The sequence below is a fragment of the Phocoena sinus genome, chromosome 16, assembly GCF_008692025.1.
Source record: "Phocoena sinus isolate mPhoSin1 chromosome 16, mPhoSin1.pri, whole genome shotgun sequence".
NCBI classification, from domain to species: domain Eukaryota; kingdom Metazoa; phylum Chordata; class Mammalia; order Artiodactyla; family Phocoenidae; genus Phocoena; species Phocoena sinus.
The window spans coordinates 23,462,126-23,479,305 of record NC_045778.1 but is presented as its reverse complement, the minus strand read 5'-3'; the positions used below and the strand labels follow the sequence as shown (position 1 = coordinate 23,479,305).

At 56.6% G+C, this 17,180-nt stretch overlaps 1 protein-coding gene across 3 annotated transcripts in view; it reads right to left on the bottom strand.

Moving 5' to 3' along the window:
- Positions 1-810: 810 nt before the first annotated feature.
- Positions 811-17,180, bottom strand: part of UNC5B (unc-5 netrin receptor B) — an 88,084-nt gene continuing 71,714 nt past the window's right edge. Inside the window, exons 5-17 of one of the 3 annotated variants that reach the window (XM_032608184.1) lie at positions 16,700-16,880; positions 15,793-15,960; positions 14,860-15,024; positions 14,615-14,647; positions 12,285-12,479; positions 11,551-11,940; positions 10,834-10,921; positions 9,811-9,979; positions 9,449-9,682; positions 7,247-7,396; positions 6,521-6,685; positions 5,297-5,478; positions 811-4,417 (exon numbers count right to left, since the gene is read on the bottom strand). In XM_032608184.1, the coding sequence (XP_032464075.1) occupies positions 4,252-4,417; positions 5,297-5,478; positions 6,521-6,685; positions 7,247-7,396; positions 9,449-9,682; positions 9,811-9,979; positions 10,834-10,921; positions 11,551-11,940; positions 12,285-12,479; positions 14,615-14,647; positions 14,860-15,024; positions 15,793-15,960; positions 16,700-16,880 (2,286 nt within the window). In that variant the 3' untranslated portion in view covers positions 811-4,251. Of the gene's footprint in view, positions 4,418-5,296; positions 5,479-6,520; positions 6,686-7,246; positions 7,397-9,448; positions 9,728-9,810; positions 9,980-10,833; positions 10,922-11,550; positions 11,941-12,284; positions 12,480-14,614; positions 14,648-14,859; positions 15,025-15,792; positions 15,961-16,699; positions 16,881-17,180 lie in introns of all 3 variants that reach the window. The other 2 variants (XM_032608183.1, XM_032608185.1) reach the window with 2 other exon arrangements.

Here is a 17,180-nt window from a genome sequence, read left to right as displayed (position 1 = left end):
CGCTCGCCGCAACCAGAGGGGGCCCGTGCACAGCAATGAAGACCCAACACAGCCAAAAATAAATAAATAAATAAGTAAATAAATAAATTTATTAAAAAAAAAAGAGTAATGTACCACAATGTTCATTGCAGCTCTATTTAAAATAGCCTGAAAAAAAAATAAATAAAATAAAATAGCCAGGACATGGAAGCAACCTAAGTGTCCATCAACAGATGAATGGATAAAGATGTGGCACATATATACAATGGAATATTACTCAGCCATAAAAAGAAACGAAATTGAGCTATTTGTAGTGAGGTGGATGGACCTAGAGACTGTCATACAGAGTGAAGTAAGTCAGAAAGAGAAAGACAAATACCGTATGCTAACACATATATATGGAATGTTAAAAAAAAAAAGGTTATGAAGAACCTATGGGCAGGACAGGAATAAAGACGTAGATGTAGAGAATGGACTTGAGGACACAGGGAGGGGGAAGTGTAAGCTGGAACAAAGTGAGAGAGTGGCATGGACATATATACACTACCGAATGTAAAATAGCTAGTGGGAAGCAGCCACATAGCACAGGGAGATCAGCTTGGTGCTTTGTGTCCACCTAGGGGGTGGGATAGGGAGGGTGGGAGGGAGGAAGACACAAGAGGGAGGAGAAATGGGGATGTATATATACATATAGCTGATTCTCTTTGTTATACAGCATCAACTAACACAACATTGTAAAGCAATTATACTTCAATAAAGACATTAAAAAAAAAGAAGTCCATCCATACCAAAAAAATCTAAGAAAAAAGAAAAAAGACAGAATACAACCTGAATTTTTTATTAGACTAGGAAATATAATTTATTTCATAAAAATTAATTTTGTTACAATAGGAATGCTAAATGTTATTTACAGGTTGTAGTTTACAGAATAAACAGAGGTGGGATTGGGGCCATCCCTGCAGCCCCGAGCATAGAACCATGTCCATGGCCCAGGCAAGTGGTCCAGCCCCTGGCCCACAGGAGAGCTGCTCCCTGCACCCAGGCTCTTGGTCACCTCTCCTCAGAGGGCCTGCTAAGGGACCTGGCTCAGCTGCCTGGTTGCTGGGGAAAAGGGACCAGAGGGTCCTGGATCTTCCAGGAGTGGGGAGGGTCCCTCTGGAGCCCAGGGCACTGCGAGGGAAGGCCGAGGGAGAGGCACATAGAAGATACACCGACTGACCCTGTGGACTCAGAGAGGGCAAAACCAGGCACACCAACCTCCAGATGGCCCAGCCTGGACGCGAGGAGGGCACACATGCACACACAGGTGGGGTCACGTTCCCGGAGAGGCATGCTAATGTGCCCGCGGACAAAAGTCCCCCCCCACACACACACACGCGCACACGCGCAAACACACCACAGAGATGAGAGAGACGTCAACAGCGCGCGAGGGCCCTGCATTCCTGCAGTGGCACTTAATCTGCGGTTCTCAAGGTACTCGGCTGTGTGGGGCTGCCTCTCAGGCTTGAATAAGCGGAGGAACGTCCATCGCACCCTGAGGCAGGCAGTCTGCAGACGTAGTCACAGCAGCCGTGGCAGATTGTTGGAGCCAGCAAATCCTTTCCAGGCTTTTCTTATAAAGCTGGACAGTTTGAACCCTCCCAGGAGGCTTCAGCCAGTTGGTTCTGTGCTCCAGGCCCTGGTACACAATTTCTGGGAATCCGATTAGAAATGGCACCTGGGGGGCTGGCCTGGCCTCATCCACCAAGAGCTCCCGTCCTGGGCACTGAGGAAGCAGCACGCTTCTGAGGGTGGGGCACGGAGGAGGGACATGGCAGACCACCGTCAACTTCTACCCACTAGCGTTCCCATCAGGAGACTAGAATGATGTATCAGAGCCCCAAAGTCCTCAGACAGCAGCTGTGGGGCCTTGGTAGAAAAAGGAACAGAGGCCCCAAGAAGGCAGTCATATGCCTTAAGTCACACAGAGGTTTAATGGCAAAGCTGGAGCTTGAACGCTGACTCCAGGCTGCCCTCAAGCTACCACACAGGCCCACACAGCTCAGACTAGGAGCGAGCCGGGATGCTGAGCCTGTAGTGGACAGGCACCTTTGGCAGGGAAGGCTCACTGCCTTTGTCTGAGGCAACGTTCACACAGGCACTGGGGTAATGAAGAGCCATGGTCTCAGCCTCAGGGGCCCAAGCCCGATGCAGGCTTGGCCCCTTCAGCAGCCCTGATAAAAAGGAACCCTCTCTCAAACCCAGCAGGCCCTTGACTGCCCACAGCCAACCCATTGCCCAGGGGGGCTGGTGGGTGGTGAGAATCCCACTATCTCCATAAGCCCCCTGGTGCATGGCAGGAAAGCCAGGCTGGGGACATTGGTTGGGACTACAACCCCCAAACCTGCCTTCCTCCCAGGAGACCAGACTTTTAAAGGCCAGGATGCTCACGGACCGGCTGGGGCAAGCCCTGGGGTCAATGCCCAGAGGTGGTACTTGCTTTGGCTTGGGTGCCAAGGAGGAGAAGCCTTTGATGTGGCCTCTGTGCCAGCTCAAGATTCTGGTTCCAGCCATCACCAGATGGCCAAAAAGGGACCCTGATGGCCCCTTGGAACATCCTGGAACAGGCTGGAGAGCGGGTGCCAGGCCCTCCACCCTGGCAATGCTGCCTGTCAAAGCTTCCTTCAGACTCTGTCAGACTGTGGAGGGAGGGTGACAGGGGGTGCCTGTGGAGATCAGAGCTGGGAAAATAGCCCTCCACCCTGCCTCCTCCACTACGGGCCAGTGTGTAAAGCACAGCCAAGCAGCCACCTCCCAGCCTCCCATGCCACCCGCAGGGATGGCTGCTAACATGCTCCTCAAAGCCACACTGACCCCAGAAGTTCAGGCTTCTGCAGCTAGAGAGGCCCTCTTATCCACCCCTTCTGTTTTACAGAAGTAACCAAGCCTGGGAAAGGGCAGATCCCGGGCATTAAGAGAACACCCACCTGCTCCAGCCCACCTGGTCTAGAGGCTGCTGGGTGGGCGTGTCCTGGCTGGCCCCACCCTGGGATGCGGGAGAGAGATGTGTCCATGGGGGATTCTCATCCCTGACTTCTCTCTCTCTGTTAGGGTCCCGCTTCTGGGCCATGGCCCCTTTCCAGAAGCCACCAGACCACAGTACTGGAAATTCTCCCTGGCTCACTGCTGGGCTGGCCCGCCCACACTTTCCATCCCAGGGCCTCTTCATCTGGATTCCTGGGAGCCCAGATGAGACTTGGAGCACCTGCCTGGGGCTGTGAGAGGGAGGCAGGACCCCACCCCAAGCCAGATCTCAGGGCTCCTTGGCTTTACTGATTCAGCATCTGCTTAAGATTTTAGAAAGAAACATGGGACCACAGCTCAAACCTCATCTGACCCTGTAGAACTGTGGAAGCTGAGGCCTTGTAAGAATTTAGTCTAAGATAAAATCATTAGCAGCAAAGTGTTCCCTATTCAGTCTCTCTCTCCCTGATTCACACACACACACACACACACACACACACACGCTCCTGGCCAGAACCACGAGCATGGCCACACTCACCCATACTCAAGAAAAGTGTTTTCTATTTTTTTTGTGTTGTTTTTTCATTTTCTTTTTCTTTTTTTTCTTAAAAAGGACTTATCCAAATATCTGGATAATAAATCATTTGCGTTTCCTAAGAAACTGGGTTTTCTTTTCCCTTGTGGTTTTGGTGTTTTTCTTCTTTTTTTGAGCCTTACTAGCAGTCTGAAGCTTTCTTTCTTTCCTTCTTTCTTTCCTCTTCCTTTTTGCTTGTGGACAGGAGAAAGCAGTTTGTCTGAATTGTACTTGACTCTTCGAAGAGGAAAACAGTGTGAAAGGAGAAAGGGGCTTAGGGAGGAGGGAGAAATCAATAGCTGAGGAAGAAAATGAAGAGCACAACTAAAACAGATGTACCCCTGAGACCCTGGGGCACAGGGTGGGAGGGCCACCTCCTTGCTCCCCTAGCTGCCCCCAGAGGCCCCATCCCCACCCCGGTTCCTGCACAGCGGTCTGAGGTCAGGAGAGACAGCAGGAGGTGGAGAAGGACTGCTGGGTCCTCCCAACAACAACGTCCATGGATTTCCTAAGGCTGGTCGTGGTCTGGGGGGGGGGTGGGCAAGGGGAGGAGGAGGAGGAAGGGCGATTCTGGCTGTGAGCTCGGGAGCAGAGGAGGCCCAACTGCCCCACAGGAGGTTGCCCTGGGCCTGCCTGTGCCAGCCACCTGCGCCAGCCGCCTGCTGGTCCCTAACAGCCCGCGGGTTTGGGGCAGCTCAGCAGTCCCCGTCGGTGGCCATGGCCACCAGCATCTCGCTCTTGCCCATCTCCTCCAAGGCACTCGCCAGGCTGTTGAGGTCCCCGTCGTCCTGCTGCAGCGCTTCCCAGAGGTCGAGGATCACACCCGTGGGGCTCGCTTTTGTGGCAAAGTAGTTCAGGTACCTGATGGAGGGAAGGAGAAGGACACTGGGCTCCCAAAATGCTCAGCCCCTCCCAGGAGCCTGGGGTGGACAGAGCACTGAGGGTACATCCCAGGAGCACCGGGACGGTGGGCTCTGGGCTCCCACAATCCTGGGTCTGAATTCCCAGCCCCTCTGCTTGCAGGCTGTGTGGCCCTGGGCAAGTCACTGCTCCTCTCTGAGCCCCAGTCTCATCTCTAAAATGGAAACTGTCCTGCTCATCATCAGTCATCAGTATCGTTATTACTATCATTGAAAGACACTGGCCCCAGGAGAGGCTGTCCAAACCTAGCTCTCCATTCTCTCTCTCCATCCCACATTCGTTGTCTGCCTGCTCTCACCCGCCCCATGCACTGCCCTGAAATCAGGAACAAAGGCTTTGACATCCTTATAGATCCCACCCATTTTGAGTAAGATGTCTTCTACATGGCATCTGCTCGACGCAGGTGTATTAAATGGTTTCTCAGTAAGTGTACCATAACAATAATGATGACTAAATGCCATTATATTATATTTATCCAGCACTTTAAGTTCTCCAGAAGAGTTCTGACACCAGGATGCATTCTGTCACCCAGCAAGCATTTCCAAAACACTTGCCCTGTCCTGGACACAGGACTGCTGACGGTGACCACGCGTGGCTGGTATCCTGGCTTCACCTGATTCTCAAGGGCCAGCACTCTGAGCACGGTGCTCCTCAAGGAACCAGCTTCTCAGACTTAGCACACCCAAGCCTGAGCTCCTGGTCTGCCGCAAACGGCAGATCCGCTCCTGGACCGTCAGGCTGCCTGCCCCACCTGCCCCATGGGGACAGTGGGAGGGGGGCGGCTCTGGTCCAGGCCGGGCGGGCTGTCCCGACACTCACCGGTCCATGGAGAGCTTCTGCGCCAACAACCGCCAGTCATTGCCGCGCGAGTTGGGGGCGTCCAGGCTGTTGCATATCTTCTGGCGGATGGAAACGGGGATCTTGAAGGCGTAGGGTCCCAGCTGGGTGGTGACTGTGCTGCTGGGGGCGGAGCAGAGGGCGTCCAGGGAGCCAGCAGGCGTCTGGAAGAGCAGGGGGTAAGGGTGAGAGGGGCAGAGGGCTCCCTGTGCACGGCTCACTGGGCATCTGCCCCTCCAGCCTTCCTGCCTGGGGACTGGGAGCTCTTGGAGGCTCCGGCCGCTCCCCCGCCTCTGGGCAGGCTCCAGCTGCTCAGTCAAAGGGCTCCTCCCCTGGAAGGTCTGCCACGGCTGCTGTGACTGCGTCCCCAGGGCCAGGGCTGTACAGCCGCTCCCCGCCCTCGGGGTGCACACGCTAATGCCACCTCGTGATTACAAAGCCACGAGGGGCCCTGGCCCCAGTCTAATCCACGTGGACCCCCTTTAACACAAACGCAAATGAAGTCTGGAAAGGAGAAGTGATGAATCCATGGTCACATGCCATGTTCGTGGTAGAGCTAGGTCTAGACCAGGGGTCCCCAGCTGGTCCGCAGTCTGTTAGGAACCGGGCCGCACAGTAGGAGGTGAGTGGCGGGGTCGGGCGAGCGAAGCTTCATCGGCGTTCCCTCGCATTACCGCCTGAACCATCCCCCGCACCAACGCCCATCCGTCCGTGGAAAACCTGTCTTCCATGAAACCGGTCCCTGGTGCCAAAATGGTTGGGGACCGCTGGTCTAGACTATATCCAGTGCTCTTTACACTGCACTGCAAGGAGGACCTAGCACTGCTCCCTGGGTGGCCTAGGTTTTATAAACCTCAATCCGGATTATAGTGGCGGAGAGCCACAGGCTTGGGCCAAGTGTTGGCTTGATACAAGGTCCTAATACCTGCCCTTCCTAAAACCTTCTTTCTCATCTCCCAGGTGGGGATCCTCGTATCTGTCTCCCTGGTGGTTGTACAGATTTGGTGAGATTCGGTACAGGCCAAGCCCAGGGTCGGCACTCAGTAAGTCACAGCTGTTAGCAAAGAGTGACCAAGTCCCAGCTCAGACTTGGGAGGTGAGGGGCACAGCTCTGTGGGAGGTGGCCTCTCCCTCACATGAGGGGGAGCCTGGGGTCTGCACGCTGCAGCGCCCAGCCCCGTGGGGCGTCCGCTCTCCGGCCCTCACCTCTACCAGCGTGGTGTGCAGCTGGAATATCTGGCCCTCCCCCTCCACCTGCCGCACGCAGATCTTGCAGGTGAGCTCCGTGGAGGCCAGGCTATGCCTCTCCAGGGTGAAGGTGCAGTGCAGGGCCTTCTGGCTGCCACTCCAAATGTGATAGAAGGGGATCTCCTGGGGGAGGAGGGGCAGGGTCAGGGAGGCGAGGCCAGCCTGCCCTGCCCTCGGGGAATGGAGGCGGAGGCAGGTAAGGGGGCCAGCCTCAGGGAGGGCTGGGACCTCTCCATCCAGGTGGGCAGAGGAAGAAGAGCTGGGCAAGGGCCCTTCAGTTGAGAAAGGGAGTATATGGGTGAGAAGGCACAAGTCTGAATATGTGACTGTGTGTGTGCATGTGTCTGGGTCTGGGAAGCCTTGTGGACTCAATGGTGTCACACAGATGGGCGCGGGCAGAGGGATGTGACCATCAGAGATTAGTTTGGACCATCTGCCAGCCATGAACGCTCTTAGAGATGGTAAGGTCTCTTTAAAGATGACGGGTACAGACATTTGTGTGTGGGAGTATGTGACAGGGGTGGCAGGGGGAGGGAGACAGAGAGAGACACAGGGGTGGGAGTGGGGACCAAGGCTGCAGGACTGAGGGAGGAAGCAGGGAGGGGAGTTGGTCTTCTCTGGGCAGCCCCCCAGGTGCGCCCCTCCCCAGCTCCATCCCTCCCCCTCCTGCGGCCCAGTCCTCACCTGGTACTTGGCCAGCAGCTTGCTCCTCCAGTGGGCGTGGGGCAGGTCGTGGAGGGAGAGGCGCAGGTTATGGTAACTGTCCTTAAACAGCAGGGGTTTTGGCTCCTCCACTAGGTAGCCACCCAGGGTCCGCTCCAGCTCCAGCACCTCCTGTGGGCCAGGGAGCAATGAGAAGGGGGAGCCCATCACATTTGGCCAAAGGGCCCTTTCCTTCTGCAAGTTTGGGGCTTGGGGACACACGTGGGCAGAGGGAACTAGGCTGTAACATTGAAGGCAGGGAACCATCTGAGCCACAGGGCTGGGACTAAGTACTCATAGAAGACTTACTGTGTGGAGAGATGCATGAAAGAATGGATGGAGGGAAAAGCAGATGGATGAATGGGCAGATGGTGGGACAGGTGGATGGATGAATGGATTTACAGATGACTGAATAGATGCACTGATGAATGGATGGTTAAGTAGATGGATAAATAGATGGGTTGACAAGTGGATGGATAGACAGATCAACAGAGACAGACAGACAAAATGTGCAGATGAATATACAAATGGATGGTATAGAAACAGAACAGATGGAAGAAAAGATAGATGCGTGGATGAGTGATGGCTGGATGGACAGATAGATTATGGACTAAATGAATATACAGACAGATGGGCAGAAAGTTGGGTGGATGGATGGATGCATGGATAGATGGGTGAATGGATGAATGGATGGACAGACGGATGGATGGGGATTGAAAAAATAAAGAACGCCATCAAGCCAATATGTGGCAACTTCCCTCTTGATCTCCATTCCATTCTCTGACTATAACTAGATGTTAGCCAATGCCCTAATACCAAGGGATCCAGGTTTCAAGAGCATTTCCCAGGAGCCTCTAGCTATTATGGGCCTCCTGCAAGTTCAGGTCAGCCTGGTCCCAGCAGAAGACACTCACTCTCCCACAAGGCCTTTTAACCTGTGTTGCATCAGTCGGCAACTTGGAGTTTGAGACAAGTCACATGAGACTGAGAGGCAAAGGAGATAGAAAGGCCCACAGATCGTGGGCTGGAGGAGGCCTGGAGCTACAGGAAAGAAGGCTTCATAGCAGCAGGGGATGGAAGGATGGAGAAGGAAAAGGGGTTTAAATAGGGCCAAGCCTCTGTGCTCTTCCACTGTTTGTCAGGATGAGACTGAGATCCTGGGAACTGGTGGGAGGGCTGGGCAGAGAATGGACAGGGTCTTAGAGGCTGGGGGGACAGGGTGGTACTAATACCTGCCGTTATCAGGTTCTAGGTGCTAAAATCCGGTCCCTTCACCTTCTCTCTCTTCCTGCCCCGAACCCCTTCTCATCTGCCATGCACCCCCCTCGCTTAAGGGCACTGTCCGTTCTTTTGCACACACTAGGAGCTTGGCTGTCAGCCGCCCCCCTTCCCCTCCCCCTCCCCCTGTTCCTCCCATCAGTCACTGTTTCTGTCCATTCTACTGACTAAACAGACTCCAGGCCCCTCTCCAGCTGTTGTCACTGTCTGTTGTCCAGGGTCCAGCTGCAGCCTCCCAATTGGTCTCCCTGCTTCTTGTCTACCCATTCCCACTGCGTAGCTTTCAAAAGAGCACCCATGAACAGGTGTCCACCGGGTCTCTGCCCCCGCCCACTGGATAGGTTCCAAATTCCTTGCCACGACCCTAAGGCTGTTGGGAGGCTGAGCCCTGCCTGTCTCTCCAGCTCCACCTCTCATACCCCTGCATGCTTTGGCACACAGAACAACACACCTGCCTCTGCATAAGCCTCTCTGTCTCCTGGAATGCGCTTCTTCCTTCTCCGCCTGGAACACCCACCTGTCCCTTGGAGCTTAGGTCTAAGGTCAGCCCTGCTGTGAAGCCTTCTCAGAACCCCTCCCCAACAACCAGGACCTGCCAGCCCCTCCCAGGCTGATGTTCCCTTAGCCCCACATCAGTGATCCCCTGGTCTGTCTCCCACCTCTAGCCCACAGCTTGGTGAGGGCAGAACTGTGCCCAACTCATCTCTGTATCTCGAGGATCTGATGCGACTTCAATGTTTGAGGAACAAATGAATGACTGAATGAGGCTGATGGTGGCAGAGGGTGCCTGGCAGGTACCATGATCCTGGGGAGGGGGATACTGGAAGGTACCATGCAGCTGGCCGGCTGTGGGCGAGGTACCCGCAGCGTGCAGGCCCGTGTGGGTACCAAATGGCCTGGCCTTACCTTCAGTGCTACGGGCGTGTCCTCCAGGCAGTAGACCCTGAGGCTGTACTCCAGAGAGGTGCAGAGGGCGGGGGCGAAGATGGCCAGCTGGAGCCGCTTGACTGCCAAGCGGGAGTAGGACTCACCCGTGAAGACGTAGGTGCCCAGCTGGTCCAACAGGATGTGGCAGGACCTGGCCTCCAGCTGGCAGTAGCAGGGGGTGTTAAGGGTCTCCTCATCCAGGGTGACCACCTCCTGCAGGGTGACAGTGGAGGTGAGGTGGCTGTACCAGCCAAGGCCCTGGAGAAGGTCCAACCAGGTTAGGCCAGGAGGAAGGGGGAAGGTTGGGTTAGGGGACCGGCCCCCCGGCCTTGGCTCCTCACCTCCCAGTGGCCCTGGTGGGCCTGGGTCTTGAGCTGGAAGATCCAGTCACCGGCACTGACTTCAGCGCAGTGTGGCACCGTGAGGATGACGGGGCGGCACAGCAGGAGCCCCGTGGGCCCGCAGGTCACTGAAGGGCTCAATACTGTCTGGGTTCCTTCCGAAAGCGGGCTGGGGTGGGATGGAGGGCAGGAGGGAGGCAGTGAGGGAGCGGTGCTGGCCTCCCGGCTCTGCCCCAGCTCCTGGGATGGGAGAAGGCAGGACTGCGCCCTGGGGGCTCCCAGAGGCCACAGGTTAAGGAAGAATGGCACCGGCCTTGAGATCGTTTCTAAATTTTTGCTATTACTCCGCAATATTCTCATAGCCAAATCTTTGCTCCCATTTTCAAAGGTTCTGCACTCCAGGGATGTTGTGGATAGGTGCTGCTAAAGTGCCCTCTGGAAAGCTGGTACCCATCCACGCTCCCACCGACGCACCTTGGGAGGGCTGTGTTCCCATTCTCTCACCAGTATGAAGGTATTATGACATCTGAAAATAGCTTTGCAAGCTGATGAAGTAAAAAAACTTCCAGTATCTTATGGCTGTCTGAATGACTGTTTCTTTGACTACAAATTAGGTCAAACATTTTCTCATAACCTACTGGCCGCTATGTGTGTGTGTGTGTGTATAAGAGAGAGTGTGTGTGAATCACTTGTTCATATCCTTTGTCCATTTTTGTACTGAGATGTTCAGTTTTTCTTATTGGTCTCCCAAACCTCTTTACATAGTGAGGATAGTAGCCCTTTGTCATATTGTAGCCAGCTGGTCAACTGGCTTTCAGTTTTATGATTTGTTGTGCTGGTTTTGCATGGTTTAAATGTGAACATAAAAAGATCTAGCAATGTCTTCCTTGGAGAACTACCTCTGGCCTTAGGATCGGACTTAGAAGGGGAGATGGTGACATTTGAGCCCAAGGTGGGCAAGCAGCAGGGAGAGAGAGGCCGAGGAGGGGGCAGCTGGGCTGGGGCTGGGGTCTCTATACTCACGGGGTGTTTTCTGCCTTGTTGATGAGGAGGTACATCTCATAGAACTTGCCCTGGGGAATGGCTCCATTGGGCACCAGCAGGCTGACCCCTAGGGGGAGAGGGAGGTCAGTAGGGAGGGGCTGGAGGGAGTCCAGGAGCTTAGAACAGGGGATGGGGGGTTGGCCCCCATCTTGGAGCAGGGAGAGAAAGACATCTGAGCTCCTGGTGGTCACCAGCAAGGAGTGGGGAGAGGAGACTGGGTGCAGGGAAAGGCCAGGTCACTGACTGCAGAGGGGCTGTCAAGTAGCACAGGGGCCACTGGCATTGCGATGGGGTGTAGAGATGGGACAAAGACCTGGAGTCTGAAGGTGCAGTGCCAGCCCCAGCCTAGCTCAGTGTATGATGCTGGGAAACTGTCAACTGCTGGTTCTGCAACCTGAGCTGGGCAGCCCTGCCTTTTCAACAGCACTCTGTAGGTTTCTCGACTACATCGGGGTATACTTTCCCACTCACCAGATGGTGAAACTGAGGTTTAGAGAGTTCCCCTGCCCTTGTGAGGCAGAGGCAGACCTGGACTCCAGGTCTTCTATTTTATAATGACTTCTTCCCCTTGGGCCTCACTTTCCCCATCTGTGAAATGGGACCAGGGAAGCCCTATCTTCTGCTGGGTGAGTGTTGGGACTGTCTAGAGGGGATATGCTGAGGCCAGACTGATGGGTGAGCAGAGCAGGGACCCACCTGTGTCAGGGATGCTGAGCCTCCCGCCCAGGCAGCCAAAGGTGCCGCTGACACTGCTCCCCGGGTCACGGGGCATGCCCAGGAGCTGCTGGGAGCCGAGGCTGGCACTGCGCAGGTGCAGGAAGTGGGCATCCCGGGCAAAATCACCAGGGTACGTGCCGGGTGGCAGGACTCCCAGCAGCTCAGCCCCGTCTGCCAGGCCTGGCCCAGAGCTGGTGGTGCTAGAGTTGTAGACCTTGATCTTGAGGTTGGGCAGGGAGTCCAGCAGGGGTGAGTTGGTCATTGGGATCTTGTCGACCGAGTCCTGCAGGGCGTACATGGGTCCGCGGTAGATGCCTGCACTGGCAGTGAGGTCCGGAGGCACAGATGGGTGCAGGAGCTGCGGGTTGTCTGCAGGGCCGGGGGCTGCAGTCAGACCAGCCGTGCCTCGCTGGCCCCGTCCCACTGTCTGCACCTGCCGGGACACCTTCCTTTACAAAATCCTACCCAAACGTCCAGCTCTGAAAGGTTCCATTGCCACCTGCGGTAGGAAGCTTAGGGACTCACCACCTGGGTTACTTCTTCTTTCCTGCATCTCCGTAACCAAACTCATCCAGTGATCTTTAGAGAAAACTCTAGGAAAACCTCTTGAGGGAGTCAGGAGCCTCTGCTCTGGTCTGGCTGGTCTGGCTGGCTGCCACACCCCCTGGGAACCCTGCCTGCACCCGCCACCCCAGGCATTCCCAGGTCCTTACTGGGCCTCGCAGTCTTAAAGTTGACTGGGTGGAAGCCGCCAGTGAGGGCGGCGGACGAGTCGGTGATGTCGGTGTCGAAGTCCCGGCAGTTGCGGCGGTACACAACCACCCCTACCACCACGAGGACGGTCACCACCACGAAGATGGACACCACAAGGCCTGCGTACAGCGCCACATCCCCCGAGGACTCCAGAACTGTGGGGACAGGAGGGCTGAGTGAGGGCCAGGGGGCAGAGGCACTGGCCCTGAGGGAGCCAGAGATTCCCTTGGTCCCCGGGGAAAGGCAGGGCCTGGGACAGACTGGTGTTGTGTTAGGTTCTAATCTGAGCCCTGCCAGACAGGCTGGTGACCTCAAGCAAGCCTTGAACCTCTCTGAGCATCAGTCTCTATAAGTAAAATGGTCTAAATGTCCCTGCACCCCTGCCCTGCTTCCCTCCCCATGTGGCATGGAGAGGCAAAGGGACTCCTGGAGTTAACACTCCCGAGAGTTAACTCATTGCTCTCTGCCCAGGAGGTGGTAAGGCGCCTGTGGCTCAGAGTCACAGGACCACTAAGTGTCCTCTCAGAGCTGGGATTAAGACCTAGCGCCTTACTAGCAGCCTGCAGCAATCTCTATAGGACCCAAGGCCCTGATTCCCAGAAATCTCTGCAAGTAGCCGCTCTGAGCTCACCTTCCATTTTGTGCTGAGGGCAGGAGGTGGGTGGGTGGGGGGAGGGATGGAGGGGGAACAGGATGAGGGGAATGAGATGTGTGGCAATGGGATGGAGAGGAGGGGAGCAGGTGGAAGGGAAGGAAGGGGCTCAGGGAGGCAACCCATGTCAACACTCCCTGCCCCCAGACAGGCCGCTGGGCTGGAGAAGGTCCAGCTCTGGGTGAGGGGCAGGGCAGGCTGCTGCTCAGCTAGAAGTAACTCCACATAGCTAGGCGAGGAAGTGTCGGGGTCAAGAGGCAGGGTCCAAAGCAGGGCTGCCCAACAGAACTGTCCCCCATGACAGCCACTAGCCACGGGTGGTTATTAAACAACTAAAATGCGGCTGGCTTGACTGAGGAAATGAGTTTTTAAATATATTTATTTTCAGGGCTTCCCTGGTGGCGCAGTGGTTGGGAGTCCGCCTGCTGATGCGGGGGTCGCGGGTTCGTGCCCCGGTCCGGGAGGATCCCATATGCCGCGGAGCGGCTGGGCTCGTGAGCCGTGGCCGCTGAGCCTGCGCGTCCGGAGCCTGTGCTCCGCCACGGGAGGGGCCACAACAGTGAGAGGCCCGCGTACCGCAAAAAAAAAAAAAAATATTTATTTTCAGCTAAGATAAATACAATTTTCAAGCCACACGTGGCTAGTGGCTACTACACTGGACAGCACAGCCTAGCCAAGATGGCTGCCCTTCTCCCTTGTTTCCTTTGGGAGCTCTGGGAAGCCCCTGTCCACTCCCTCCCCTCCCCAGGGACCCTCGGAGAGGAAGGCCCGCTTTCCTTCCTGGTGGAGGCCTGAGCTTCAGCAAGGTAGGGCAGGGCTCTCAGCCCTCATTTTTGCCTGCTTCTACCACCTCCTGGACCCCCATCTCTCCTCATCCTTGGGCTCCCCAGGAGAACTGCCGGAGAAGGTCCCCAGAGCTGGGCTCCCACCTCTCAGGGGGCTTCGCCTCATGACATCGTCACTAATCATGGGGGTCACTTGCCTGGTGATTTACAATATCTAATCAGTCACCAGTCTGGCCCCACTGTGAGTTGCACTGAAGGCCTCATTACTGATTTGATAATTCCAGAATTATTTGGAAATCGTGGTTTAATTACCACACGCCAACCTGCCCAAGCAGCTTTACTACAGCGGAGCATAGCCCCTGGGGGATGGATGATGAGCCCCCAGGGTCTGACGCAGAGCAGCGGGCATCCTAAGGACCTAGGAGGCTTCAGTCGGCTGCTGGGGGTACAGTGAGGGGCAGGTGTGGGCCTGCTTGCTGGCGCCCTCCCACAGAGGACAACCGAGGGGTGGGGCTCAGAGCACCAGTTCTGGCCAAATACTTAGGTTCGAATCCTGGCTGGATCCTTGGGTATGTCCCTTCTCTCTGAGAATCAGTTTCTCCTCCTATAACGGGAGGGGTCAGGATGGCATCCTAGGGCCTTTCTGTCAGCTGAGGGTCTGCCTGTCTGACTGTGATGAAGACCATGCCACATGCAGCGCCAGGTGCTGGGAACCCCGTGGAGGGCTGGTAGTGGGCACCTTCATCTCTCCCTGCCCCTCACCTTGCCCTGCACCCCACCCCCTGGAAAAGCCAGCTGAGGAAAACCAGGGATCCCCCCAGAGGAAAGAGAACAGCCATGAAATGGGACTTACGGTGGCTTTTGGGGTCACTTAGAGTTTTCTTATCTGTTGAGGGAAATAAAGGGAAAGACAATGACACAGACGGCAGGGAAAGGGTGGTAGAGGAGGCGACGGGGAGATGCGTGGATGAGATGACAGAGTAGCAGGTGGGCAGGGGCCCCGAGGGGCTGCTCCACTGCAGGCTGGGAGGTGGGGGCCAGGGGGCCCGTATCTGGCTCCAGAGCCCCCACCCTGGGCCCTGCCTTCCAAGGACTCACTCTGCACGCACAGCCCGTCGGTGCAATTCTTGGAGTCAAGCAGGGTCCCGCTGCAGTCCCGGCCTCCATTCTGGGGTGGGGGCGCCATGCACTCGCGGCTGCGCCAGTGCGCACACTCGGTGCTACAGGCCGACCACTTGCTCCACTCTGTCCACGCGCCATCGACTGTGGGGACACAGCACGTGGTGCATGGGGACACATGCATGCATAGAATGCACACACAGTTATGTGTGCACAACACAGCAGTGCACACACACACACACACACACACACAGTGCAGCAGGGAAAGAGGAACCCAAGACACACGCATGCCATCCAGAGAAATCCACGCCTCGTGCCAGTGCAGAGACGGGAGCACCAGGTGGGCGAAGACAGCCCAAATAGACACATAAGGTCACTGACGCAGATACAGCCCAGGGCACAAGTGTACACACAGAGGCGCAAACCCAGGGTGAGAAACACCACATCAGTCACACAAACATGTCACCAAAGAGAGAACACAGACCAACCGATGGGGCCAGAGAGTAACACAGAAGAAAGAGAGGACTGCAGGGTCAGCGGCCAGGTGTGTCTAGCAGTCAAGGGCAGGAGCACAGGCTCTCTGACCCCAGGAGCCTCTGGGGCCCCGGCCTGGGGGATGACGCTGACAACCCTCGGCCCGGAGAGCAGACCGCCCACCCCTCAGACCGCAGCTCAGAGCCTCTGCCGCTGTGTCTCCCGCAGCCCAGGGCAGAACAGGAGGTCAGCGGGCGTAGCATCCAGTCCAGCCTGGTGAGCCAGCTGGGGGACCCGGGACAAGCACATTCTGCCCTCACTCACCCCAACGGGGAGAGATGGGCTGTTCTCACTGTCAGACACCAGAGCACAGAAGGCAGGGCTGGGGCTGGCATGGGGCTGGGCATGGGTGGACTGCCACCTGGCCGGTGGCCTCACCTGGGCACACAGTGGTGCAGGCAGTCTTCTGGAAGGCCTGGCCCTCACAGAAGGCACCTCCATTGAGTGGGGTGGGGTTGGTGCAGGTCCGTGTGCGCTTCTGCCAGCCGCGGCCACAGCGGTTGGAGCAGGGTGACCACTCGGCCCAGCTGGACCAGCCGCCGTTCACTGCAGGGGTAGCAGTTGTCAGCAGGTTGGCATGGCTCTTCGCCCCGTGGGGCCCCCAAGCCCCATCCTCCAGCCATGATGAGGCGCCTCTGCTGAGGCCTGGCCCTTCCTAGTTGGACCCCTCCTGCCTCCAGGGCTGTGGACTCAGATACCAGCAGGCAGACCTGGGCTGCATCTGTCAGCACCAGAGGCAACCCAGGAGGTCACTGTCTATTCCCCGCCCCATTGTACAATGGCAAACAAAGGTCCAGAGAGGGCTGACACTTACACAAGGTCTCCCTGTGAGTAATGGGGAGCTTGGAACTGGAACCCAGTACAGGGCTCTTTCTACGACACTCATTGCAGCCATGGCTCTGGCCCTCCCACCCAAGGGGAAAGCAAGGAACAGATGACCGGCCTGAGCAGTAGTCCGTAACTGCTAGAACAACAGGCTCAGGGATGGGGATACCGACTGGGCCCTGCCTTAGCCCTGACTCTCAGAGAACTGGGTTTTCCCCTTCAGGGATAAGCAAAGGGCCTGAGAAGGGGCAAGTGCTCCTGGCTGGGGACCCAGGAGTCCCTGACTTCACCACTGGCTTTGCTGTGTGACCTTGCAAAGGCACCTCCCCTCTTTGGGCCTCCTCTTCCTCCCCACCCGTTCACCAAGGTCCTGCTGGCTTCCGGGTAGGGAAGGGTCAGCCGTATAGCCCCAGGCTCTCCCCCTCCCTCGCACCCCCACCCAGCCCACTCTGGGTCGCACCATAGACAATGATGGTGGCGGTGGTGCTGCGGCGCTTGGCCACGATGTTCTTGGCCACGCAGGTGTAGTTGGCCGTATCTGACAGGCGAGCCTGGCGGATGATGAGGTTGTGGTCGATGGTGAGCAGGAAGTTGGTGTCCTGGGTGGGGTCGATGACGTCCTCGTTCTTGAGCCATTCCACCTGCAGGGGCACGGTTTCAGTTGTGAGGGCCCAAGGCCCGATCCCCTGCACCCCCGGGAGTGGGCCCTCTCTTGGGGGGAAGGGAGGCCTGACCATAAACAGGACGGCAGTCCTAGCCATGTCCACCCATGGTGGTGACACAGGGGGCAGGGCCTCCACGGGCCAGGCACTGTGCTGGACACTACAGAACACAGTGGTTAAGATGACCACCCACCAGCTGAGTGGCCTTGGGAAGGGACTTCCACTTGGCCTCAATTTCATCAACTGTAAGACGATATTTAATAGCACTATCCATAGGAC